At 45.0% G+C, this 27316-nt stretch overlaps 2 protein-coding genes and 1 long non-coding RNA gene across 3 annotated transcripts in view; 1 reads left to right on the top strand and 2 right to left on the bottom strand.

Annotated features, from left to right (window-relative positions):
* The first annotated feature begins 394 nt into the window (after positions 1 to 394).
* LOC6533013 (leucine-rich repeat-containing protein 15) lies at positions 395 to 2819 on the top strand. Its single transcript, XM_002093712.4, has 5 exons — positions 395 to 987; positions 1047 to 1501; positions 1565 to 1713; positions 1766 to 2025; positions 2088 to 2819. The coding sequence occupies exons 1-5, from the start codon at positions 431 to 433 to the stop codon at positions 2512 to 2514; spliced, it is 1848 nt and encodes a 615-aa protein (XP_002093748.1). The 5' UTR covers positions 395 to 430; the 3' UTR covers positions 2515 to 2819.
* Positions 2820 to 3127: 308 nt separating this feature from the next.
* LOC120321524 lies at positions 3128 to 4474 on the bottom strand. Its single transcript, XR_005561164.1, has 2 exons — positions 4212 to 4474; positions 3128 to 4134 (listed from the first exon to the last, which is right to left on the bottom strand). It is a non-coding gene; the product is annotated as an uncharacterized LOC120321524 (long non-coding RNA).
* Positions 4475 to 9647: 5173 nt separating this feature from the next.
* Positions 9648 to 27316, bottom strand: part of LOC6533011 — a 105103-nt gene continuing 87434 nt past the window's right edge. The window contains exons 7-10 of the mRNA XM_015194281.3: positions 13825 to 16868; positions 13369 to 13764; positions 11794 to 12021; positions 9648 to 10084 (exon numbers count right to left, since the gene is read on the bottom strand). Of these exons, the coding sequence (XP_015049767.1) occupies positions 9953 to 10084; positions 11794 to 12021; positions 13369 to 13764; positions 13825 to 16868 (3800 nt within the window). The 3' untranslated portion in view covers positions 9648 to 9952. The remainder of the gene's footprint in view (positions 10085 to 11793; positions 12022 to 13368; positions 13765 to 13824; positions 16869 to 27316) is intronic.

Genomic DNA, 27316 nt, shown 5'->3' with positions numbered 1-27316 from the left:
CTGCTTAACAAATATTTGAAACGGAAATGTATGGTTTATAATATGCAATAGAAAAATACAATTACGAATTACGAGGCATACGTGTTGCGTTCTGGGGGTTCCCCAGCCGAGCTCTTCAGCTGATTGTTCGGACATGGCGACTAGACACCTGGTTGATCATTACGCGTCCAAACAGAGACTTTCGGTTTCTAGCCGACCTCTGGATTCCGGAGAGCCGAGATGTTCCATCTGATGAGGCCTGGGCGACCGCAAGATGCGCTGCAATCCGCCGGCTCCCATGTGGCGCTGTGAGCTACTTAAGCGTAATTGCAGTAAATGCAAATTTTCGCAAATTATTTGAATTACGAATTAGATCGAAATCAAGCGGACTATAAATGGCACTGCAGTTGAGGGTAGACGTCTCAGAACGTCGGTGGAAAACGCTGGAGACATGTCGCTGGGAATATGGCAAGTAGTCAGCTTAGTTTTGCTGATGGATCCGGCCGAGGTGATCACGGGACCTCCACAGACAAAGGAGCAGCCCATCCAGAGTCTGGATGAGTTCCGCCAGAGGTACCTACTCCCGCTCATCTCCTCGGACACAAGAAACTGCAGCCTGAATGCCTGTGAATCACTGGGCATTGTGTCCCAGATCTTGATGCTCATCAACTCAATGCCAAATGGAACGCAGTCCGCGGCGAACGATAAAAAACCATCCAAGTCCAAGGCGAATGGCCAAAATAATGGGGATGCCAATAGCGGGGAGGTAAATGCCATGTCCCATTTGGCCAATTTTGATCTGGTGAAGCGGGTGCGACAGATCGAGAGTCGCCTCCGATCCGTGGAGCAGCCCGTCTGGCACTTGGCCACTGGCAGCCAAATCGAGTGGAATCACTGCACATCCGGTGTGTGTCGCTGCAATCCGGACACCAAGAGCTTCACCTGCTGGAATACCAATCTCAAATCAGTGCCCGTCACTCAAGTGATACCCATGAATATGGTCAACATGTGAGTTTGCTAACCCCTTTATCATACATAAATGTAAATCTTTGTAATAAACCACTTAGCGATCTTTCGCGCAACATCCTTTCCACCATGCACAAGGATACCTTTCGAGGACTTACAGTGCTTAAGGAGTTGGATATATCGCACAATGTTCTGGATTTTCTGCCCTTCGATTTGTTCCAGGATCTGGACAGTCTCTTGGTTCTGCGCATTCAAAACAATCAACTGGAGGATATTGATCATCGTACCTTCTGGAAGCTCCGAAACCTGAATATTCTGGATCTGAGCAAGAACGAGATCGGCATGCTACCCGAATCGATATTTTACCATGCCCAAAGACTCACCGTGATTAACATGTGCGACAATCAGATCCAGAACTTTCCACCCAACCTCCTGCGGGATCAGCTAATGCTGGAGGAGCTGGATATGTCCAGAAACAAAATCAGCGAGCTTAGTTCTGGCAGCATTAGATATCTGAGCAAGCTGAAGACCCTGGACTTTGGTTGGAATCAAATAGGTAAAATTTAAGATTTAAGATTTAATGGGAACTGGTCGATAACTAGGTGGTATCTTTTTCCAGCCAAGATTGATGATGACTTCTTTGCGGGCCTAAAAAGTCTGCGAACTCTTTCGCTGCACAACAATCGCATCTCCTCGCTGTCGGGGACCATATTCAATAATTTGGCCAACTTGATTACTCTGGATTTGACCACGAATCGGATAAGTCATGTGGGCATAACCATAATATTTAATTACATTTTATATAACATTTTTTCAACAGATGGATGGCAATGCCTTTGTGGAGCTGAATAACCTGAATGAATTGTTTTTGGGCCAGAACTCCATGTCCAGCATTCCCGCTGATCTCTTCCTGAATGTTAGTGCCCTCACACGTTTGACCCTATTTTCCAATAATCTCACAACCTTGGAGGCCGATGACTTCCAGGGATTAAGTAACCTGAAGATTTTGTTGCTTAACAATAACATTCTTAAAAATTTCGATGCCCGCGCTTTCGAGCCGCTTGCACAATTAGAAAAACTGTGAGTTATATCGATGTGTTTTATTTGGCTCTGTAAATTTTAATTAAAATATATTTTTTTAGCCGCATTGACTCCAACAAGCTGATGTTCCTGCCCCATGGAGCACTTCATGGCCTGGAAAACTTGGTGGCCGTCAAGCTGGACAAGAATCCCTGGCACTGCGATTGCCGCGCCCTGTATTTGGCCAGGTGGATACGAGAGTTTGTGCTGAAACTCTGGGACGGACAGCAGCCCATGTGCCGAGGGCCTGGGGATCTGGGAGGTCACGAGGTGGGACTGCTGCGCTATGATGACCTCTGCGATGGCCAGTGGGCCAGTATGTTGTCCCTATCGCCACGGCTTCCAGTGCGAAAGCATCAGATATCCACGCCGATGAACTACACGGACTACTTCAATCTGTATCTGAAGCACATCTACAATGGCACCAGAGATGAGGAGCTCAAGGAGGCCGATATAACCAGCGTGGCCATCAAGAAGGTTCATAACTAGCTCTTATGTGGAATTGTAATCATGCACTTTATACCTATACTAACCTAACTACTAAACCTATAATTAATTTAAGAATATTAAGAACGCCATATTAGATATTCTGTACAATTTGAAAACAATTTTAAATCCTTTGCTAGTATTAAGTCGAAAGCAAAATTTTCAGTTTCTCCCAACTCCATCGAAGTTGCAAAGTTTTCCACTTCTTCTTGTCAAAACAAATTTAAAGTCAATTATGTGTTTGCATGGCAGACATTTAGTATTAATTTGCAACCTCATGGGAAATAAACCATCCTTGGGCACCTCTATTTCACTCCGCCTACTCCTCTTCCGTCTTTTTTGGTGTAGCAAAAATTACGGGCCTGTCTCGGCCTCGCGTGCCGCTTTTTACCGGCGTCTGCGTTTGCGACAAGCTTTTTACCTAACCAATTTATTGCTTCCGCCCGGCCCAGCCTAACTTCGTTCTAGGAGCTATCTTGGGTCCTACTGGGTTCACTAGCTGCGCTTTTGCCATTCGCCTGCACTGGAAACAGGATTGCATTTAAAGGGTTAAGCGTTAACTGCAGCCTAAGTACTTTAACTCAATGCATTTACTAAGTAAAAATATATTGTTGCCTTCTTTCAGATACTTTTTTACTTGATACATAGATATTTTTTTTTCATTTTCATGCATTTATTATAAAGACGTAAATTGTTTCCAGTGTCTTTGTGTTCTGTTCGTTGGCAATATCATTCCAGTTTATAGTTACTGTGGCTGCTGCTATTCGTTTTCCTTTTCGGTTTTCCCCGCCTTTCTTTTTTCCTGTTTTTTTGCCGTTGTCCTTGCAATTTCCATGTGTTGACATTGCCGTGCTCCATTCACTTTCCCACTTTGGCCCGGCGCTGGCTGCTTCCTGTTGCCAGTTCTCCAGCTTTTGGGGCTTCCCAGTTTCGGGTGTTATTGGGCGATAGTGTGCCCTCCGCCAGTCATCGGTCTCCTGCCCTTCCGCCCACCAATTTGAAGGGGTGGGGGCGTGGTAATCTCAGGGGATGGGGAGGCGTGGTGGCTTGTAGACAACAAATGCATTTTATACTAAATTTGCAAGGCAAATATTAAAAATTGAATGCCGCCATTGTTGGCCTTGTTGTTGTTGTCGCTTCGACTCTTGTTGTTGGCTATTTGTTTGGCAGTTGTCTGCACTGCGAAAAAGTTCATATATTGCATTGGATCAATATAAAGTTATAATTTTTTTAGGGAGAAATATTTTTTGTTGTCTGCAGCTATGATGCAACTAAAGTTTGTACAATGAGTACTTTCTATATATTGCTAGTGGCGATTGAAATTATTTGCTGTGTTTCTGAGGCAATCGGAGCTGATTGCCTCTGAGTGGTTGGACTCCGCTTTTTGACATAGCCTCGGAAAAAAAAACGTCAACCCTTTTCCACTCCTTTACGCCGGCTTTTCAAAATACAACAATATGTAATCATATTTTTCTTTATACGCAACGCACGCGTCACCGTTAAATACGGTTGGGAAAACTAGGGAGGGATAGCGGGGGTTCAGGAAAATGCGGAGGGGGGGCGGTGGTGCGAATGTGAATCCTGCTATCAGTCGCATCTGTCTTTTGCCGTAGTCGTTGCTGCCTAAAGCGGAAGTAAAAGGATTTGAATTGCCTTTTGCTAACAAAATAACAAAACACCCTTAATGTATGCAAATTCACCCAAGTTTAAAGTCTCCTGCCAGCTAAGCAAACATCTTAGTGTCTTGTCTTGCCGGAATGTCGCATCGAGCCTACGGAGGCGTTTTAAAGGATTCCCAAGGATGCGAGATCCTTCCTTTCGCCCAGTCAATGACCAATTGGCGCTTAAGTGTCGTCGGATAACAGAAGGTCAATTTGGGAAAGTTGGAAAAACTTTAACTTAAAATTCAATTTGGAAAATGCAGTTCCTTTTTATCCTCGCTAATGATCAAATGATTTCCGAATTTCTGCGAAAGAAGAAAAGGGTAATGAGGATAATAATATAAATTTATATATAAAAAGAAGAAAAGGGTAATAAGGATAATAATATAAATGTATATATAAAGAGTGTGTTACTATTTCTGCCATTGGGAAAAGCCAAATTTATATGGAAGATATGGATTTTAAATTTAAAAATAAGTTACTTCCTTTAAAACCAATCCATAGAAAGCTCTATGTAAAGTGAAGTGTCAAGTGAAAGGTTTCTGAAGCGCCTATGTAAAATTTGGTTTCATGGTGAATTTGTTTTGGTGGTAGAGCTTGAAATCATGCCCTGGCAGTTTTTATTTCAGCCACTGCCTGAATATTTGGCGTCACATGAGTTAGTCCTGAAGGATTCGAGTTGCACTCAGAGATACCACTCAGTTGCTCTTGAGACTTTTCCAAATCCACTCACTTCACGGCGCATCCGCGCGCTTTTGTCAGCGTTTTTCTCTGTAAAAGGCGGTCGGCCGACGGTTAAAGTTCGATTGACACACTGAACTCGGTGGCAGTCGGTCACGAAGTTTGCCGGCAGCTGCTCTCGGTTTGGGGCCAGCCCCAAAAAATAATAAGGGGAATGCAGAGGCGGCGGGGGATGTTGGTCAAATTTTTGATTTATTTGAAATTTTTAATAATTTCGAGATTGGGGATTTTATTGTGCGGCCACGGGCCAAAACTGTTTGAGTGGAGCTTTTGGCCGAACTGAAATGAATGCAAATTTAATGCAGCTCACGCGACCGACACTTGTGTGTTTCGGCTCGGAAAATTTGAGTCCGTCTTTTCTCAGTACGCAAACCCGTATTCGGTAACCCGTAGTTCGCAGACCTGACCTAAGGCAAGCCGCACAAAATTTGACTATGGCAAATTCACTTAGACGTTGGCCTTTCCACGGCGTGCGCACAAAAACTTTTTGCCACACTTTTCCTCTAGTTTTTTTTTTTCTATTTTATTTTTTTCATACATATTTAGCACATGCTGCCGGATGGCAAAATTGTGGGCGAAGTGGGGTGTTTGCTTGCCACTTTGGAGCAGCTACAACGCATAAAGATGCGACTTGGCGTAAAGTGTGTTTACGTGTGTTTGTGTGTTTCTATGTGTATGTGTGTGTGGTTGGTTCTTGCGGCTTGGAGTCCGGCATTTCCACACTCCGGCTGTGCGACTCCGGGCTTGGTACTCGGGACTTGGTTCTTCGACTGGCAAACGCGGCGTATACTTAATTCGGTTTATGCTCGAACGTGTCGCACATTATTCTTATGTGCTCCTCTGTCAGCTACGATGTGTGAAATATGCTGAATGTGTGTGCACAGCAATTTTGATTAGACACATATACACACTAACATGCCACAACGGACAAGGCCGGCAAACAATTAAAATTTCTTTTGTTGCTGTAGAACGATTTGTTTGATTTGCTCTAAGCGCGAAATAATGAAAATTATGGAAATGAAATGCCTGCCCATTGACCTCATTGAGCAGCCAGCTGAAGTGGATAGCAAAAGGGGGCAAGTTTACCTTAGACTGATGTCAGAGATGCTAGTCGAGGAAAGAGACCAATCGAACTAGAAAGATACTTAAATATAGAGGGTACAAAATCTTAATCAGCTTAAAGCTTTCATAAATATATCAGAACTTATTTGTTAAGTAATAAGTGGGCTTAGATATTTACACATTTTATTTAAAATATATTTTAAAGTCATAATGACCTCTATAGCAGAAAATAGTTTTTAGCATATTGAATTTCACTTTATTCAATTACAAAATCATAAATGAAACAAAATGGTTAATATTACCCCAGCCGCTATAAAGTAAATCAAATAATGGTCTGAAAAAGCCGGCATCTCTGGCAGTTATCGCCTTTACTCGCGGATTTTCTCATAATTTTTACGACCTATTTCGTGTGAAAACTGTGTCCCGTTCGCGGTGACCAAAGAGGCCAAGTGGTCAACTGAAGTGGAACTTTTAATTTCAATTTTTTATTACTTCAAATCTGTTTGCACACGGCCAAAACAGGAGCACCGAAAAGGAGGCAAGTCCAACCCGGAGTCAGCTTGTCTCACCTGGTTTTCCATTGTGTCCCACATTTTTTTTTGGGGGGTCTGGTGGTTGGCAAGTTTTGCGGCATTTTAAATACAGCAATGAAATGGTTGGGGTTTTTTTTTTGTTGTTGTCAGTTAGTTTTTCCGCGCCGTGGCTTCTTGGCTTTTGGATATGGTCTACATTTATTGGCCTGGCGACAAATTTTTATTGCCCATTCGTACTTTTGGCCGCAGGCAGCATATGCCGCAGTCGTACGGATGTCTGTGTGGCATGCCACACGCCTTCGCTGCTCCGCCGGAAAAGTTTGTGCATTCAGTGTGCCTGGGGTCTAATCACATTGCCAGGCATCGAGAATCGACGGGAATCAGGAGTCAGACGGCAACCTTCGCAGTACGTGATGCATTTTTTACAAGACTTTCGAACCTGGAGCGACTTGCGGTCCTCTAGATAGTTCCACTCCTTGCTTCACTGCTCACAATTTGACTTTTGATGTGGGAATGTGGATACTGGCACGCCCTCAAGCACCATGGGTGAAATGCAAAAGTTTCGCTGCCAAAATGTTTGCAGTTTGGCAAGTTTTCCAATAACATTGCCACTTACGGGCCTTCCATTCTAATTTCATATTGAATGCGAACTGACAAGGCCCCGTTTTCCCACGCAGCTGTGGCAAAGTTTAAATTATCGAACCCGAAATTATGAAGCAATAATATTGAATTTATGAAAGCGCATCATTTGAATTATGAGGCCAGTCTGCACTGAAAAACTGCCGAATTTTCCAAGCGCAATGCTATTACACAGGCAAAAGACTTTTAATCTATTTTTTTTGATAGTCAACATGTTTTCCAAAGAGATGCGAATAGTTATTGAATGTACATTGCTATACCAAATCGATATGCGTTCAGCAGGGGTTGTGGCTTTGTTTCTGCATACGGATAATTCAGTTTTGTTTCCTTTTTCAGGGAAGCCTCGAGCTAAACACAAAATAACCAAGCGATACTACATATCCTGCTTCCATTTTGGGCTTTCGCTCCACGGTGCCCAGTTGGGCTGTCAGAATTTGTGGATATTCTGTTTAAATACCGTAATGAAGTCTGCTTATACAATATAATGTACCGTGTTTGTGCTACGTGCCTTGGTTATGTTATTGCAAGCTGATCCCTATTTCCGCTTTCGTTTCGCTTGGCAGCAATTTCTGGGCGGGATTGGCGGTGGCATTGCTGGTCTGGCAGGCTCAACTTCACTCCGGTTCTCCGGCTGTGTTTTTATTTGCGTCGGCAAATCTTAAGCTTGTTTAACTGCTCGTTAGTGTTAGTCGATGGCGCTGGTGCAGCATCCCATCCAATCCTCCCATCGCGACACCCTATTGTTATAACACGTTCACGACCTAGTCAACATCTCCAGCTGACTTGGGCCGCACTCCCTGCATCCCTGTAGTTCTGGAACAACGGAATCCGCGAGTCTCTGATTCCGACTCTGTCTGTGTTTGGCAAGCATCGAAGCTGAACACTGAAAGTAGTGCCATCGGATGGGCTTGGAGTGTGTGTGCCAAGGTGCATGCTAAGTACCGACCTCCAGGACCTCCATTTCCACCTGCTACCAGTCGTTTGCGGTGCACTGCGAGAAATAACAGATACATACGAAACTGAACCCTTTTTCTTACCAAATATGCAAGCTTTTATAGCGTATTTATGTATTTCCTTGTACAATAAATAACTCTCCATTTTCCTGATAGATTTTCATTATCCTTACATATTTTTATTTGATATTTATTATTCATTAGGTACTTAGTTTTTTCTCAGTGCATCAGCCTTGGCTGCTTCGCCTGACTGGTAAATGTTTGTCCAGCATAATTGCGCTCAGCATGCAGTTTCCCTTTAGCTTTGCTTTTGCTTTTGCTGTTGCTGTTGCTTTTCCTGGCAGTGGCTACAATATTTTCCTGAGACGGTCGTTTTTCAATTTTCCCTAGTTTTGCCTTCCTGCGAAGCTTTAAGGATTTGGAACTTGTTTACGTGGCGTATTAGTATAATTTACAACGGAAGCCATCAAAGGCTTTGATGCGCCGCAGGCGAGTCTGAAAATTATTTTCCCATTGCCTCAACCGAACTAATTTCAACGTGTCCGCAGTGTTGTTGCTGATGTGGTTTAACCACAGGGAAAACGGAAAATGGACGAGTTACAGTGTTTCGCATTAAACATTTGGCATGTTGAATTCCTGGCATTGGAATCTAGATAAACAGTGCTGGCTATAATATAATTCTTTGGCCTAATAAACTAATGAAAAGTTAATAACCCGAGTTTTGCACTGCCCAGTAATGTGTGCTACACTTAACGAAAAGATTAAGATTGGAGTTGCATATGGAATGTTTAGATATTTATCTGACTATCTGAATTGTACTTATTTTCCACAACCACTTGCAGTGGTAATGGGATCGAATCCCATTAATTTTTCTACGTGCATGAATACCGAATATAATGCCAAAATTCATTAGCAAAATATATCCATAGATTAGTCACTAACCCAGCAGTTACCACAGATATATAGATATATAAGGCTCCACAAGCGACAACCAAAGCCTATTCACTTATTTATGCGAGTATATTTGTTTTTGCCCATTACAATTGTCGCAGCAATTGCTGGTCATAACAATTACCGTTTCGTGTTTAACCATAATAATCTGCCCAGTTGTTTGTGTAATTAAACAAATAATAAAGCCGAGAGCCCTTGCCACCAAAGTGCTTTTTATTGTTGGCCAAATATGAGTTCATGGGATTTAAAATGGTTTAATCAACTCGACCTCGCACACTCTTTACGGTTGCTCCTGCAATACCAAAAATATTTACAATGCCTTATGGTTTAAGGGCCAAGCACTTTTCGGCAGTGATTCTGATTGTTTTGGACTTAGTCTGGGCCACGTGCGTGCCTCGATGCCCTGCATAATTTCCCAGTGCCCCATAAATCTTGGGGCTAAATTTAAAAATAATTCAACTCTGGGAGATTTATCGAGGAGTCTCGCCTCCACTTGCCTCGTTTCGCCAGGTGGATTCAATAGACATGCCGCAAGCAGGATTTATGACGCAAGTCCAGAAACAAATAGCCTCTCAATTATTACGCAATTTGAAGTGTTTAATTAGTGTATGGTATTTTATTGCATTGTGTTCAGGGTATTCGTGTGTACGTATGGTTATGCATAGTGTAGTATAGGTAGTGGTATTGGTATTGGTATTGGTATATGTAGGTAATAGATATAGGTATACGTATTATGTAAACACTAACTAGCGTTATGCGTGCTCGATTCAATTGTATATCACTTAAATTATAATTACGAAACGAAATTGCTCGTTGGTTAATAGCGCATAAATACACATTAAATGCATAACCAATTGTTGAGTTTTATGTCCTTTCAAACTGGAAGAAGTTTGGCCAAGGGCTAGCTCCGAGCCAGCATTCCGTTGATCATGATGTTGGCCAGTGCGTTCCGCCTCTTGCGCCACGCCCCCATTCCCTGGGCGTGGTACTGCAGCTGTGTGTACCACTGTTTCGTCCTTACGCCGTCCTCCGCCTGCGAATAAATAAAGCGTAGTGTAAATCCGTTAGACGTATGCATTTGATTGACTGAGCCGCGACCTACGACCCTGCGCACCAAGCCCACTTCCCCGGCAAGGTTGTCGTTTTGACAGGACCCGTGGAGTGCGTCTACGCACGTGTGTGTATAGCTGTGCGAGAGTATGAGTGTGTGGGTGCGTGGGTGTATGGGTGGCCGCTTGTCAGCCGCTCAGTTGGCCGGAACTAAACGTTTCAATTTATGCGCCGCTGGCCGCCAAAAGCCTATGCCTGCCTTAGTGTAGGTAGGTTCTGCTCACTGCAAATATTATTACCAGAATTGCAAACTCCAAATGAAGAGAAATATTCGATGTCACCGAATCTACCCCCATTATCTGCATACATGTTAGGTATTTTGATTGTTTGGGCCTATAAAAATCAAGTTAATATGTCTACCAATGAATTTGAATGTTGTTTTAAGGGCAAATCAAGTACATTTTTTTGCTGAGTGTTTGCGGTACCAAATCTGTCTGTCTGTCTGGCACTGTCCCAAAGTCTGCTCGTCTCCATCTCGCCCCTTTTCCCGTCGCGGCATTCACGCAGCCATTTTGTTGCGCTCCCGTGCGTTTTGCTTCATTCTTTATATAACGTATTTCAATAAATGTCATTCATTTTGGCAGCCGCTCTACGTGCGCTGCCTGAGCGCTTCTGAAAGGATCTCCGCCTGCGGGCCAGGACCCTCTACCTCCCCCCCTTACCCCTAACCAGCAATGGCTTAGCCAGGGCAAAAAAAAAAAGGAAGAAAAAAATGGAAATTTGCATGACTAAAATCTGGATGGCTGGTCGGATGATGCTACAAGCATTAGACGGGCAAAGATTTGGCATGGATTTTTGCATACGCTTTTTGCGCTCTGTCTGTTATTAAAATTGCTTTACTTTCCCCAGCAAAAGGTAAACTCTTCATTGTACTGGAGCCTTCCTGCTCCTCAAGGAATTCTGTTTGCCCCCCTCATAGAAAAGGTTATGAGCATGTGAGTGTGAGTGGAGAAGCTATCCGGGGGTGACTTTTATTACATTCCAAGATGATGGTGCAGAAGGCACTTTAAGCTGAATGATTCCCTATTGCTTTGCATTTCTCGAAATTTGATTTCTAGCCTATAAATCCAATGAAGCTTTACTTAGAAAATGTGTAAACATATGAAGCTCTTTGTCAAATAAGGTTGGTATATATCCTAAGACTCGAAATCATCTATAACTATGTCTAAAAGTGTGCTGTGAAAAAAGTGTCGTCCTGCGGAAAGATTGTGTTACTTAACCAAGTTATTAAATTCTGAGATACCCTTAAATGTGTGCTAGTGTTCTATCTGGCAAACATGCAACATACGTTGGGGACATACACCATTTCGAGGTTGGTTAACTCCAGTGTTGCGCTGCTCTATTAACCACACTGTTCGGTTGGCATAAAAAACGCAAACTATCATTCCCACACACTAAGCTGGCAACTAACGAAGCCCAAACACAGGGCGTTGTGCAGTCAAAAGCCAGTTGCTCACTAATTCAAAAGCCAACTCAACGGGAACAGAACTACGGACTATGGACTACGGACTATGGACTACGGACTATGGGATGGCGGAGCATGGGCCATGGACTGAATTGGCCTGGCCAGTTGGAGTGGAAAACAAAGGGCCTCTGACTGGCAGCGATAGCGATACTTTGGCTCGTACTCACTTTGAATATGAATGTGTCCTTCGATGAAATTTCCTGCACTTCGAAATAATCATCCCAATCCGCTTCGCTGCACACGACACATCTGTCCAGATAGAGAGGCTCCCGGATCAGCGTGTACCGTCCGCACTTTTCCTTCACCAGCAGCAAGGAGGCCTCGCGGATGCCCGTGTGCTTCGGGAAATTCAGTTTTTCCGACATGGCCTTCTCTGCCCTGTAATTGGCACTTGGCTGTTGTTGTTGTTGTTGTTGTTGCAGTTGTTGTAGTTGTATGGTTGTCGTTGTTTCAGGTTTAGTTGTCGTCAATGGCGGTGGTGTTGGTTGTGGCGCCACAAAAAAAGGGACCAAAGGCAGCGACAATAGAAAAGACAGAAGAATAAGACAAAAATTGTAAATTGTGTAAAACGAAACCTAACAAAATTACAACTAAAAATGGGTGAGCAAGGAATAGTCTTCATTCTCGAAATTTTAGGGGAAACCTTAATAAACAATGCCAGTCTTGCCTAATTAATTTCATTATTATTATCGCAGACAAATGAGAAATAAATAAGCAAACTTTATGACACAAGCTTGAATGCTTTAAATGAGATATTGAAACTATAAGTAAGCCTTAGTTGGTTACATATACGTCTTGTGCATAAAGTTCGAAGCTGTTTTGTAGTAAACTGAATAAATGTGATTTTTTTTCAGTGCACTTTGGAATATCCCAGAAAAATGCTCTGGCAAACGCACAAAGCGTGTCAGCCCGAGAAACTGCCGCAGGAAGCGGCACCAAGGAGCAACTGGAGCCACAGGACTAGAGCTCGGAAAAACGTAAAGGGAACGAACTAGTTGGTGTCCGGTCTTGAATTGAGCAATTGTCGGCGGTCGAGGACGGGCCAGAAATTCAGAGCAGGACATAAAAAACCCCGATCGGAGCTGAAAAACCAAACAAAACTTGTGACATACGCACTGCGTCCGTATGCCATACGATTACGCCTCCGATCTAAAAACCCCTGCCAGGATGCCACTTTCCCTCGTATTTTTTTTTCCTTTTTTTGCTAGCTAAAATCGTTTTGTTTTTTGGACCCGAGATAGTTGCTGGGATAAGCAATTTTCATTTGGAGAAAAAGCCAGAATGTGAATGGGGTTGTGGATGTGGATGTGGATGCGGTGCCGGTTCAATGGGCCCGGCTCTGATTTGTTGAAATCTCTTATCGCACGGAAAAGTGTTGCCATGGCAGTCGGAAAAGCCCGGAAAAGCCGAGACAGCTCCGGACAGCTCCCGCCGCATGGAGGCAACTGGATGGCGTTTCTCGCTAATTGCCTTGGCATCGCCATCGCAATAGCAATCGGCTTTTGCCATCTTGGCCCGTGTCAAACAGGCCAACGTTCTTGATGCCTGTCAAATGTGGCCTCCTCCACTCTGGAGGAGAAAAGGAGCGGAAAACAAGGGATAGATGCTGAAGGAGTCGCTTCAAGAGCTGCCCAAGCGAGCAAAAGAAAAGGAGTAAGGTAGGTAAAAATCAGGCCAAGTTGGCTAAGGTGGAAAAAAACATTTAAAACGAATTTCCAACTACATAAACTCCTCCAACTTACCTTGCCATTGGTAACCAAAAGCGCATTGACCGGGGTCAGCTTGATGGTGCGGGCCTTCTTCCAATTGCTGTCCGTGGGCTGGGTGTAGAGAAGTCTTCCTTCCATGGCAAAGCGCACCTCGTCGTGGTTCCACTCCAAGACATCGATGGCCATTTTGCGCAGCTTGATGTTGATCATGTCGATCTCGCAGGAGGCGCGTCTGTTCGGACTGGAGGAACTGATGCGGCGCCACAGCTTGGTGGGCACATCCTTGGCCTCCTGGTTGATGTGGTTCAGATGCAGTTCGATCTTCTCCTGGGCTTGCTTCAGCAGCTCGCGACCTTCGAGGTGGGAGGGTGTGACCTTGTAGAGACGGGCCAGCAAAAGCGGATACTTTGTAACGCGCTGAACGGGAACCTGGTATAAAATATGGGTGAGCATTTAGAATAAACTCCCGGGAATTGCTAATGTACTTACCATCAAAAAGGAGTTGAGATTCATGCGCCGCAGCACGGCGTTCTCCATCTGCGAGACCTTAAGGAAGATGCGCAGCAGCTCCTTCTCCTTCTCGAGATTGGCCAGCAATAGACTGGCGCCCGCCTGGCGGACGCAGTAGCTCTCGAAGGCGTGCAGCATCTGCGTGAAGTCGAGAAAGATGCGCCCGATGTTCACAGTCAGCAGGTCGTCGTCGCCCTGCTCCAGGGACATGTCCAGGGCGTCGCGCATGCGCTCGGCCAGCGTCTGGTTGTTCTCGAGCAGATCTTCCGTGTTCAGGAAGATCGCGGAGAGCTGCTCCTGGGTGAGCAGGCCGGCCACCAGCATTGGGTGGCAGAACTCCTCCAGTATGATCTGCAGATCCCTGCCGTACTTCTCCTCCGTCTCCACGATCTCCGTGATGATCTCCTTGCGCTCCACGCGCTTCTTGCCACACTTTCTGCACACCAGTGGAGCATAGAGGACACCATTGTCGCCCACCTGCATTTCCACGGCTCCATCGCAATCCTCGCACAAATGCAGCACAGTGGGAGTGGCCTGGTACTTGCTGCGCGATGTCTTACTTGTTTCCGAGCCCACACCCGAGTCCTGCCGCTCTACATCGCTGCCAGATGACTTTCCTCCTCCTCCGCAGATAAAATTGTGGGGTGGTGGCGATAAGGAACTCATGCTGCTCTGTCCACTGTCTCTTTCCCGTTCCCGCTCCTCCGCCTGTCGCTTATCCAGGTCACTTAGGGTATCAGCTGCTTCCTCCTCTATGATCTTCGGATTGTTGCCATAATCAAAGCTTTCCTCCCGGGCCAAACCCCGTTCCTTGGCATCAACCAAATAGGAGAGGATATCGTACTTGGAGGCGCCCTCGAAGATGGAACGGGCCGCCTTCTTGTCCAGCTCTGTGTCATTGAGAGGCGGAGCTGAGAGTGGCAGGGGCGGTGGAACCTCATGGATTTCCTCGTAAATGGGATCTCCACTGTGACGAATCGACTCGTAGTGGTGCTCACTGTCCGTTCCCAAATTCTGATCCATGTGCGTGGAGTGCTCGATCTCCGCCAGAGTGGCATCCACCAGGAGCTGATAGAACTTGGCGCGCGTGGCTGGGTCCAGTTCCGTTTCGGGATCCTTGATGGGACTCACTGAATCCTCCTCCAAGATGCCAGAGGCAGTCAATTCGCTGGAGCAGCTCTGATAGCAATCAGACTCATTGCCACCAGCTCCGCCATCGAAATCGAAGAGCTCGTAGTTGTGGGCAGAGGCGAAGCTGTTGGCGGAACTGATGCTGCCCCGATTGGACAGGCGGTCCTCCTCTTTGGTTGCACTAATTCCAGGTGTCACCGGCTGCCTCTCCAGGCGGATGCGCTGCAGCGAGGCGCTGATCAGGCGATTCATGTCGTCGTGGTCTTTGGTGCCGCTCATGTCGATTCCCCTGCGGGTTTGCTGCAGTCTCTGCAGCGAGTTCTCAATGAGTTCCGCCACAGTCTCGGTCTCCAGTCCCTCCGCCACCTGACCCAGCATGGGATCCTGCAGCAGCTTGGCTATGAAACCAGGTTCCTTGGCAGGTGTACCAGACACCTCCTCCTCCTGGATCTTCTTGGATTTCCCACTTTCACGCGATGAAGCTCGCAAGCCACACACATGTGGCACCAGGTTAAGTTTCACTGCCTCCACGGGATTGCGCAGAATCTTCAGGAGCTCCGTCTCGTGGGGAACCAAGGGATTGGCGCCTCCAATCGGCGAGTCCGTGGGCGGTGGTGTTGCTGGCGTGGAACTGATGACAGGGGGAGTGTTGATGGGAGTACTGCTGGTAGCAGAACCCTTCCTCTCCCTGTCGTAATCCAAGCGAATGAGGGTCCTTCCCCGGCCACTGGAGCTGCTGCTGCTGGAGGTGGAGCTGCTCGATGTGGAGGAGATGCAGGACACCGATCGCTGAAGGTTCACCTCGCTGGCGCCACGTATTGGTATAATGGCTATGCCCATGCCCATCTGCTGGCTGCGCAGCGTGTTCAATTGATTCAGCTCCTGCTCCTGCTCCTCGGCACTGCTCACGCTGATGCAAACACTGGTGGCCGAGTGGCTATTGACCACCACGGAGGATTGGTACAGCGGCTGTGCGGCATCTGCACTCAGGTTCATCGTGGAGTAGCAATCATCGCCGCTAATCAGGATGGAGGTCTTCTTGGGAGCCGCATCCTCTTCACCGGGCGAGGAGAGGAATAGATTGGGCCTGCGGCGAAGTTCCACACCGAAATCCGTATCCTCCTCGCTGTGGGAGATCTTGAGGCGATGCACCTCGTGGGTGAAGCCATCACCACTGCCACCAACCTGCTGCTGCTGCTGCTGCTGCGGCTTGAACGGAGCCACCCGCACCACCGTCCTTTGGGGCGATAGAGGTGACTTATTGATTTCATGCGGCAGCGGCTCTAATCCTTTGCCTGCTCCCTTGGGAGGCGGAGGTGGCGGTGGCTCCGTGGGCCGCCTTTGAAATAAATCTCTCGAGTCGCTGCGGTTGCTTTTTATGCGCAGCGCCATTGTGTCCTTAAAATTTAAAATGACATTCTGTGGCCCACTGGCTGCCGGAGTCATCGGTATGGAGTGGCAGTTTCTACCAGCGGCGGAGGCAGCGGAGGCGGTGGAGGCGTGGCCGTGGGCGTGGGCGGCTAGGGGCGCGGTCGACAAATGCCGTTCACTGTGCGCCCGTCTGATGGGATTTCGCGATTGTGTCGTTTGTGCTGCACGCTTTTGACTTGCCGCAGGCCTTCCACCAGCATCCTTCTTCTCCTGCCCCAAAATCCCCAGCTCACCAGACCGACCCTGCTCCTTATCCCCGTCGTTGTTCTGGTCCCTTCCAGCCAAGTCGTTGGGTTTGTTGTCGTGACTCTCATCCTTGTCGTTGTGCTCGTCATCGTCGTCATAATCGCGATTTGCTGCTGTCGTCTTTTGGGTTGCCGTTGCTGTTGCTACTGCTGGTGCTTCTCCTCCAGATACTCCTCCTAGTCCTGCTACTGCTCCTCCCACTCCATTTGATGTGCCTGCAAAAGAGTAGATGGCAAGCCGGTTAGATGGTGACACTGGTGAGTGGCGTGTCGCAACTGGCAAAATGTTGCTTTTGTAAAGTAAACCTAAGACTGGCAAGCCCTGGCCAAGATGCGGAAGAGCCTCCCACTCCCAAAGCTCCCACAGCTTCCACAGCCACATCCCCGCCCACGCCCACATTCCCATCCAACTGGTGCCTGATCATGAGAGTAATAGCCAAGAGCCAAAGGGGATTTGGCTTGGATCAAATGCGGTAGACAACGAGTGCCGCAGAGTTGGCATCAGTATGAGCTTATAGCCAGATTTGGATGTTTTCTTGGGCAAGTTTTTGAAATCAGAATGGTTTCGGTAATTAATTAAATTATTGTGTTTAAACATATACTTTTAGCTGTAATTTGATTGTCTCTGTTTAATCTCAATGTTTTAATGGCTAAAATATTAACTCTTTAGATAGTTAATACTTCTAACTTAACATAGCTTTTAAAGCTTCAAAGGTAGCAAAGCGCTAATAATCTTTTGTTTTCTTATTACATTTTCACCGAATGGAGTTTCCTGAAGGTTTGATTACTGTCGATTTCAGATTTCTGATTTCCTGAGAACTTTAGCTAATTGTTATTTGCGTTTATTTATTCAGCACTTAAGCAATTATGGCGCGTAAATCGAGGAATCCTTCGCCATTCACTGAATGGCTATTTATGTATTTATCTCCCCGGCAGCACCTTCACTACTTCACTCGCCTCAGTTCATGCAGATTTATGTTCGGCCAAATGGTGTAGTTGCCCTGCTCCTTGTCGCACTATCATGGCACCACCCATCCAATCCAATCCTTGTGCCACCACCACCACCACCACCACCACCACCCACACCCACCACTTCCGTTGACAGCCACTTAAAGATGTGCCTGGCCGCGATAAGGTGTTTTGTTTCGGCTCTTTCGGTTTTTGGTTTCTGGTGGTGGCCACGCTTGTGGTTGCACGCCGCATTGCCACCCAAAAAAGCCACCCAAAACCACCGAAAAGCCAACCACCCTGTTCCCCCTCCAAAACGGCTGACAATATGTACGTATCTTTATTTATGGTAAATTGGGTGATTTACGTTGCGGCCGATAAGCTTTGCTTTTCAGCGCCTGCCATGTCCTTGTGTCCTGGCATTTGAATTGCCAGCCGGCTCAGGCTCAAGCTCAAGTCCTTGACTGTGGCACTGGCAGTGGCAGTGGGCTTGTAAATGGGCTTTTATTTTCGTTAGCCGGGTTAAGAGCCGGCACAAGGACGAATGCCACCGCGGCCAAGACGCGGACGTGGCTGGATGCAAACAATTTGTGTTGGAATTAAGATAATAGATTACATTTAAAGCGAAAAGGGTTTACTTGTGTCGCCCCGAAATTTGAGTGCCGCTGCTGACGTCAGCATTAAAATGGGTTGATAACCCAACCGAAAACCGCATTCCCCTGCTACCCCTTAAAAAAAAAAAAAGTAAAACGATGATAAGACATCCGGACAGTGACCTCCCCTTCCAGGGCACACAAAAAGCCAACGTCGTTTTAATGAGTGCGAAAAGTGATCTGGCTTTATGGGTTGCGGCCACCTTTTTGCGTTTTATGTTAATGAGTGTCATCGGCATGGGGATTTCAGATTCGAGGTGCTCAGTCGGTGCACTCTGAACCCAAATGGGGATCGAATGGAGCACCTGCCACCTCATCGCCGGGAGCAGGAAACTCGCTCCTGCGAACAATGAAATTAATTAATTGCGACAGCCACTTGAATTTCAATCGACAACCCATCGATTTGCTAATCGCATTAGCTCCTTCATTCGAAATAGTTTGCCATGCAAAACAGCAACAATGGCAAGTGGATTGGGATTGCGATTGGCATCGGGATCGGGTGGATATAGAGAATCGAGTGGTCCTATGTGGAAAAGGTAACTCGGTTGGCATTCAACACTTGTCAGTAAACTCCCCTCAATCACCTCAAGAACTTCTACACTGGCATCTAATTACTTATAAGAAAATATTACATATTATTGTAATTTTAAGCACTTTACTAAAGATTTTAAGAAATACAAAGCAATAGTTTTAGTTTTATAATCCCTGTGATTATGGAAAATCTCCTATTGATAACTTTTCTTATTTCTAATTTTTTCTATCTGTATCCCCCCAGTTGCTCTTTTTCGACTGCCACTTAACGAGGTTTTTGTTGAGCATCACACTACCATTGTTATTGCGAAGTCGCGCAGTTGTCGACTATTGTAATTGGTTGCCGCCTTGTCTTTGAGCAAAAATATTTAATTAACGCCTTTTGTAGTTGAATGCGATGCTCGGCTGCTTGTAATACACTCCGCTACAAAGGGCCGCTAAAGGAGGAACAAATAAATCCCAAATTTGACAAACCAAGCGCATGCAAAAGCCTTCATTTATTTAATTGCCTTTCGTCTAGGTATATCTTAGGAAAATGCCAAAATAAAACAAAATAAACAAAAATAGCTTAGACAAAGCAAATACGCCAGCAAATACTGGGCAGCTCTCCAACGTAATTTCGTTACAGGTTTCAATAAGCCAGGCCAAGTGGGTAAAAATATTGTTAAATTCAAAATCCACTCTTAAATTGGATCAATTTTTGCACAGAATAGATGGCTGCCTTTCTCGGTTAGTTTGCAAATTAAATAAAAATCGAACCTGGCAAAATGTAAACAAAGTGAAACTGGGAGATTACAAATACGACTCCAAGTCGTTGGGAATGCCGAATCCTTTTGGCCCCATGCGACTTTGTTCATTTGAGAAGAGAAAGTAATTAAAAGAGTAACTTGTCGGGATTAGTAAAAACATTTTAATTTAGTTGCCATGCATAACAAGGAGTGCCGAAGCGGAGGGGTTAAGGGAAATGGCAGCAAGTCAAACTGAAATGGGTCAATAAATCCGAGCTTAATTTTATTGCTTTGCACGCTTTCCCCACCGCCCCCCCCTGCCCCTTTCCATCAAGCCATTCTGCTGAGCGAGACGAAGAAATATAAATCGCAATGGTAAACAAATCAAAATAAATGAGTAACAAAAGCAAGCCATGGCCGGGGCCGGGGCTATGTGAGCTTTCCCATTTTCCCAGGCACTCCTTCGATGTGCTGACAAGCTGACAAACTGACTCGAGACTCGGGACTCGAGAACCGAGACTCCGAGGGAGTCTGGCAATCTGCCGAGGAAACTCGGACTCGGACTCGAAATCGGAGGGTCCGGAAAAGCGGAAAAGCGGGTGGAGCTGCAAGAAAGAAATTATAGTGGCTGAGCAGGGATTGAGATACGTAAACGTACACGGATTTCGATTGCAATTGCGATTCCGATCCCCAGCTGCACATTGAGCAAAAAAATGTCACGAATTTTGTATTTAAAAATTCAAAATCAATTACATCTGACTATAAACACAATTTCTTATTGATCTGTGCGCAATAATATTTTACACAACCATAAAATATTGAGTATGTATGGAGCAATTCTTAGTAGATACCATATTCTTAGAAAAAAGGATAAATCCAATTAAATGCTAGTATTTTCTGCCAGTGCATCTTTCGCCCGTTTACAACTGCAGCATTATTGGGTCCACAGCAAACATTGTGTACATTTTGGCTCATTTCAATAAGGGCACAAATTTTACTAGCCGGACATGTCAGAAAGCAGTTGCTATTTTGATGGCAGCGCCGGGTGGAAACATATAAATTCGCATTAGAAATGCACGAGTTGATTTGACTTTCATTTTGGCTGTGAAACGAGCAAACAATGCCCATTGAGCAGCAGCAGCAGCAGCAACAGCAACAAATGCAGTTGCAACAAAAAAGAGGGCAAACAAAGTGAAGCAATAGGTAGTGGCAGCAACAACGTTTAATGCAGCTGCTGCTTTCTGTTGTTGCAGTTGCTGCAGTTGCACGTTTCGCCGGCCTGCGAAACATTCATTTCCTTGTCCTGGCATCGAGTCCTTCCACCCAATTCCCTGGCTCCTTTGTCTTGGCAGGTTTTTCCCAGGACTCCTGCTTCTGTTGTCCCAACTACTTCGTTCTTTTAAATGCGCGTAAACTACTTACAGGCGCATCCGGAGACTTCTTTTCAGGCGCATACAATGTTAGTCAGCAGAATAGCAGTATATATATTTATTCTAAGCTTGCTTAATTAAGAAAATTATTTTAAATTTAACAATTAACTTGAATATTTCCTTTTTTAATACAGAAACTTGCTTTAAAACAAGATTATTAGTTCCAGAATGTTTATATTTCATAAGCAGCTGCCAATAAAGCATTCCAGAGCTATTCATTCAAATGCCACTGTTTAAGGATGTTAATATTATATATTTCTTGGCCAGCGAGCAAAAACAAACTGCCGGCAAACATATTGCGAAAGTGCAAACAGCGAGCATAAGATGCGTTGAAAATCCTTTATCAGTGAAATTATTTGCCCAAGGACAACAGCAACGGCAGCGAGGGCAGAATGAAAACGAAAATGAAAACGACTCTGGCGAAAGGGCCAACATCCGAGTTGGCCAAAACAAACCGACTCCCAAGATATATATATATATATGTATATATTTATACTGCTCAAACCCCATTCGGCTGCCAAATGTGTTGGAAAATTTCTTGCTGCTCGCGAGATGTTCGAGGCAAAAATCTCCGTGGCCATTTCTGCGCCAAGAAGCGTGCTACACTTTTCTTTAATGGCAGTCTCGGCGCTTTTATGTCATAAAAATTGAGCAAGGCGAGTGAATATATACTATATATCTGTGCAGGGGGACGTTTTTATGGCCGGCGTTTTAGAGGCGTGGCGCATCCACCTGCAGTTCAGACAACGCGCTGCATTATTTAAAGGAACCCAACCAGGAATGCAATGCAACTTGGATGGCAAGGAGGCACCGAGCTGGATAGCCGGGTCAACAAGACGCCGGCAACGAAGGCAGCGCGGCGAAATGCAATTAAAGCGCCGCTCCGCATCCAGAAACCTTTCAAAAATCTACTTGCGAAGTTTTCGCATGCATTGGCAGACAACAAAAACAGCAGCGAACTGCAAAAGCTGAGAAGAAATCGAGTGCTAGACACGGAGAAAAAACAGTCTGTGAATTACTTAATAATTATGACAGCTGTATATCTATTAAAATATATGTATATACATATATAAAGTGAGATCAAATCTACATTCTACAGAATAGTTTAATTAAAACTATTTCCTAACATTTATTTTCATAACGTTTTTTAATCAAATTTGCACGTAATTTTGTTTACCTGTATAAAAGTCTCATTAAAAGAACTTGAAGCCAAGAAATTGTTTTCAGTGTAGATTCGCAAAACAGTGCAGAACACAACTGGCAGACAAGTTCTAAAAATACTAAAAATACTTAATTTAGCTGAAAATGTCGCTGGCTTTTGTTTTGCCATAGAGCGCACAGCAAGTTTACAGTTCCTTCCTGGAGATCGTATCTGGAGTCCTGGGGATCCGCACCACTCTCACCCCAATCCCCTGCACATTTCCCCCTCCCCTCGTCAGCTATTCCGGCGGCAGGCTGTTGTACGTGCCCCGTCAACAGAGTACAGGTGTGTGTGTGTGGCAGCTAAGTGCAAGGATGTACCTATACATGTACGGTCATGGCCATATAGGTGTGTGCCACTCGGCGAGCATTAGAAGCGCTTATGACAAACGGATATTAAGTTCAGCAGTCACGTAGCTCAGGTAAAATTCTTTTACGATAATTTTTTGTTAAAAAAGCTAAGGCAAAACAAAAGGAAACTGCAAAACAAAAGCAGCAGAGTCCTGCTGCAGGATGCCCAAAATTGGCGAGTGTGCAAAATGCAGGTTAAATTTCGTGGAATTGAAAGGAGAATAAAACATTTTGGCAACCAGGAAACTTGAATTACTCCAGCGCAGGGCTTCATTACGCACTTTAAGGTGGTAAGTTTTAACGTCGTTCGCTGGGGGAAATTCAAGTCGGAAATTTAAACTTCAACGAAAGAAATGGGGGCAGGGAGTCCAAACAACATGTAGATTAGTAAATGCTGCAAGCCAGCAAACCAGCGCCCAAAACCGCAGGGGAGATGGAAAATGTGTTCGGACGTTTCAAATTTTGGATCTTTAAGTTAACCGCAGTTCTGTTCTTGAGTGAATGCAAGCTTTAATTATTGGGCTGCTCCTTAAATTGAAGAAGAGCTTTGGTTTTATTTAAAGTGATTTACGAAATTGAAACTTTTAATATTAAAACTGCAGTTTGGTAATAAAAACAATGCAACTACCGATTTAGAATGCACTTAATGGTAAATCAGATCAATTAAAAAGGGGGACAGCTAAGCTAAGTTTAGTTCAATTTGGCCGATTAAATTCTAAGCACTATTTATTGGGGCAAGAGTTAAATGTTACGTATACGCCGCATTGGAATGGGCAACTTTTCCACTTTCGTGTTCATTTGCAATTTGTGTTGCAGCAACAACAATTAAAGCAGTTCCTCCTAAGCGTACAATATTCTCTAGTTTTCGACTCCAAAAAAACCCCTGCAGTTCCCCTCCCAGTTCCCTCTTTCTCCAACAGTTAACAATTAAGTTAACAGTTCTCTGAGTGTGTGTCGGATTGTTTGGAGTGTTGGATTTTGTCTGCGCCACCAAAAGGCGAAGTTTCACACCTTGTTGGGCACAAAACTATGTGCACACACATACTCGTATGTATGTGTAGCCATCCTTTGGCTTAATAAATTCTTACAACGTATAAATATTATTTAATTAATTTCACAGCTTTGGCCAAAATACAGCAGACAAGTTTCGCAACTGCGATGGCAATTTGAGAGTTTTGCAGTTGTGCTACTGCATTTTGTTGTTCGGTTTTTGCACTGTTTTGCGGTTGGAATTTCCCCCCGTTTTTGGTTCCTATGCAGAAGCTTACCCATTGGGGTTTGGTTTTTGGTTTTTGGTCAGGCCACTAGGGTGGCGTCCCAGTCCCCAGTGCCATCCACTTTCAAGTCCGAATCCCTGTCAGTTGGCTCATCTATATGGGGGCCACGTGTGCGGTTTGTCCGTTGGCCCTCCTAACTTTATTACGATTATGTCGGTGTTTGTACGGGCCTTGTTAATACGCTTATTGCAGCTGTTTTCCCCTCTTGGCTTGTGTGTGTGTTTATTAAACGAGAGTTGATGTTGCTTTTTAAAGTTTTGCAACCACTTTGACCATCTCAGCCCCGCAAATTGCCTGCAATTAGATGCCTTTAATAAAAAGAAACCAGAGCAAAGCTAAGCACAAAAATGTTGTTGCCTCCTCTGTTCTCTGTTCTGTGTTCTGTGTTCTGTGTTGTTCTGGAATTGCCAGCAATTATTTAATGGTCCTCTAATAGCCAACATCCGAACGGGGCCATAATAGCGGCCAACAACGAGCGGCCGACGTTAGCTTAATATTACGGCCAAAGTGGGTGGGCAATCCAAAAAAAAAAAATGTACGGACGAATGGATGATGCCCTATTAGAGGTGTAGGATTATGGCTGGAATTCTTGGCAAAGTCTGATTATCCAAAAATAATCAGCAACTATACAAGCACGTACATGTGGTGGAGCTCAGCTCTCGACATTCCTAAGATGGTTAAATTATTCACATTAAAAAGTAAAGTTCGTATTTATGCCAGCGGAGCATACTTCATAGTTTTATTTCATTTGGCTTGGTTTTGCTATATAAAAATAACAATTTAAATAATGGCATTATTTTTAATCCTGTTACAAGGACCATTAAAATTTATTTCGAATTCATACATTTATTAGTTTCCGCCCTCACGATTTCCGTTCTCTTAAGAGTATTAGGGCTCGTTGATGCTTGCCGGGATATCAAAGTTCAAATAAAAAGCACACAAATTATTACAGAATGCCCCTGGGTGGCAGGGACATGCCCACTTCCTGTTGCCTTCTCTAATTGCCGAGTGCCATAAAAATGCGTTTGTTGTTTGTCTCCGCCTCATCTTGCCATTGGATCCTCATCCCACTCCCATTTCCACTCCCCTTTTCATTCCCACTCCTCAAACGATACGCTTTGTGTGCTTTATGGGTGGATGGTGGTGCTGGTTTCCGCAGGACTTCCCTTCCAAAAACCGAAACGCGTTTGTTTATATTTTTTAATTTGTTGCGGGGCGCAGCAATAACGCGTGGCAAATACATAAATTCGCGTCAATTAATAAGGAATTGTGGGGCATGGCAAAATGCGAAACAAAATGGCAAAAGCTCACGGCACAGATTATTACACGTGTGTGAGCAGGAGGCGTGGCTGGGAAATCGGTCTGCGTACTTCTACTTAATTGCACACTAAAGAGGTTTCGGGCCGCGGAGCTGGAGACGGGGAAAGCCCGGGCCGGGCTAAATTACGATGCATTTAATTGCTCGGATTTGGTGCACAGATTTATGTCCGCGCCACTAAGTGGCCTGCTTAAGGCTTAAATGGCCCGGCGACGTGAACGCGCCAAGGACGCCATAGCACCAGAATACCGGAATGCCAGGACCCGCAAGGACGCAGGGACGAGGAACGCACACGGAGTGAAAGTGAAATCGTTGCCAGGATATGAGCCATGTGCCCCACCATACCAAGCACCTGTCTACGTGCTCCGGTCGCCACTTGGCCAACAAAAATGGCCAGCAGTCCACTTAACCCATTGTGGCTGAACGGAAAAAATCACAGCATAAGGCGTGGCAAAGAAATCTTTATCCAACTATTCATTGCCTCACAGAATTTCAAATTTTCAAAGCATATATCCTTTATATACATATCTTCAGTTGCACATATGATAACAAAACCTAGTTAAATTTATCGATTTTCAATTTAAGGATTAAATTTGCCTGAGTAAAAGTTGCCTTGCATAGGTGATAACTTTATTATAGTCAAATGAAAACATTAATCAACAACTTTTGGGTCTAGTAAGCACAAAACCCAACCTCTTTCGGAATTTAACTATCTCCAAGTCATCAAACATTTATAGATACTTCCACTGTGCGTGGCTCTAAGCAGGTTGTAAAAACTCTGCACACAATAATAATATGAGGGACATGTATTTACCGAAGAACAACCAAAACATTTTGAGCCGAACTTTACGCAAAGTTCTTATTTAATTTCTACAAATCACCAAGCGCAAAAGCGACTCGCAAATGAAATTCCTGGAGTGCGGATTCATCAAGTGCAACCGCTTTGAATCCATAAAACTTTAAAACTTTTTACTTAACGTAACTTCAGCAGAAGGCAGAACGGGTTAATTGGCAGAGCAGAAAGCAATTCCCATATGAGATCTGGGTGCTTCTAGTTGGTTTCGCAGTCGAAGGGAATGTGGAAATGTGGAAAGTGTCGCGTAGCTTTTCTAATTGGAGGTCGGCGAGCCAGCAGCATAATTTTAATTTAATCTTTTTCCTACCGCACACAGAGGGTCGTGTCGCGTGGGAGAGCTCAGAAAATCAGTTTAGGAATGTAAATTGATTTTGCGGTAATATGCAATTTAGTGCCCAGACGACCGACGGACGACGGACAACGGTTGCTTGTGCAGTGACCAGGCCAATGGTGCGTATGCGCAATCTTGGGTCAGCACAAAGTTATGCGCGAGGGGTCAGCAATTTGAACAATTTAAGATATGGTGCACCATAAAAAAGCAAACTAGCGCAAGTATTCCTGGCCCGGCCGTATAAACTTGCCGAAAATAAACAGAAATTACCAGAGGACCACGCCGCAAGTAAATAAAAATGTTCAAGCAGAAAAGCTGCTCAAAAGAAACCGAAAGCGAGGAGGAAAACACAGGCAGTTCTCGTCGCATTACGCATGAGGAATTTTCGCTTTTTAAATTCTTCAAGTAATGCAAATTAAATTTAAATAGCAAATAGGCAAGAGGCAAACACACACAGCGGCACAACAACGAAAGCAAAAAAAAAAAAAAATGGAAAGAAACGAAAGCCAAGGAGCACAGGACTTAGCAGGACATTCTGGGGTCCACTTGCTGGCATGAAACAAATTTCAAAGACAAATAAGCGCCGAAAACAGCAGCAATTAATTTGCTCCCTCCGTGTGATGGTGTCCTGCAGGATAAAGGGACCTACGGCCAGACAATTGCCGGGGCATTGCGTGGGAAACTTTCTTTCTTTCGGCCCCAGACTGAGACTCAGACTCCAACTTTCCGGCGCAGTTTGCAAACCGCACGGCCAACTGTGAAGCGGAGCAAGAACCTACGAGCGACAGCCACAACAGCTACTAGCAACTTAGGGCCCAACAACTTCAAGTTGTTTCGTAAGCAAACAAACGCACCCGCACGCCAACAACAAGGAGCAGGCCCAGCGCGGCGCAAAGGACCAAAAACAGGAACTGCCAACTGGAATCGGAGTGGCGGTAATAGTAGAACTTGTGGGCTAGATAGCGGGGGATTTGGCCGAGAGGCGATGCGACGTTTCCCCGCTTGACTGCCGCTTACATTTCACACATCTCGGTTATTTGT

The sequence above is a fragment of the Drosophila yakuba genome, chromosome 3L, assembly GCF_016746365.2.
Source record: "Drosophila yakuba strain Tai18E2 chromosome 3L, Prin_Dyak_Tai18E2_2.1, whole genome shotgun sequence".
In the NCBI taxonomy this organism is placed as follows: domain Eukaryota; kingdom Metazoa; phylum Arthropoda; class Insecta; order Diptera; family Drosophilidae; genus Drosophila; species Drosophila yakuba.
The sequence above is the reverse complement of the archived record's forward strand: the minus strand, read 5'-3'. Positions and strand labels throughout refer to the sequence as shown.

Coding starts and splice junctions, on each gene's coding strand:
- LOC6533013 (XM_002093712.4), top strand. CDS start 431: ATGTCGCTGGGAATATGGCAAGTAGTCAGCTTAGTTTTGCTGATGGAT. Junction 988..1,046: donor CCCATGAATATGGTCAACAT/GTGAGTTTGCTA, acceptor TAAACCACTTAG/CGATCTTTCGCGCAACATCC. Junction 1,714..1,765: donor CCACGAATCGGATAAGTCAT/GTGGGCATAACC, acceptor TTTTTTCAACAG/ATGGATGGCAATGCCTTTGT.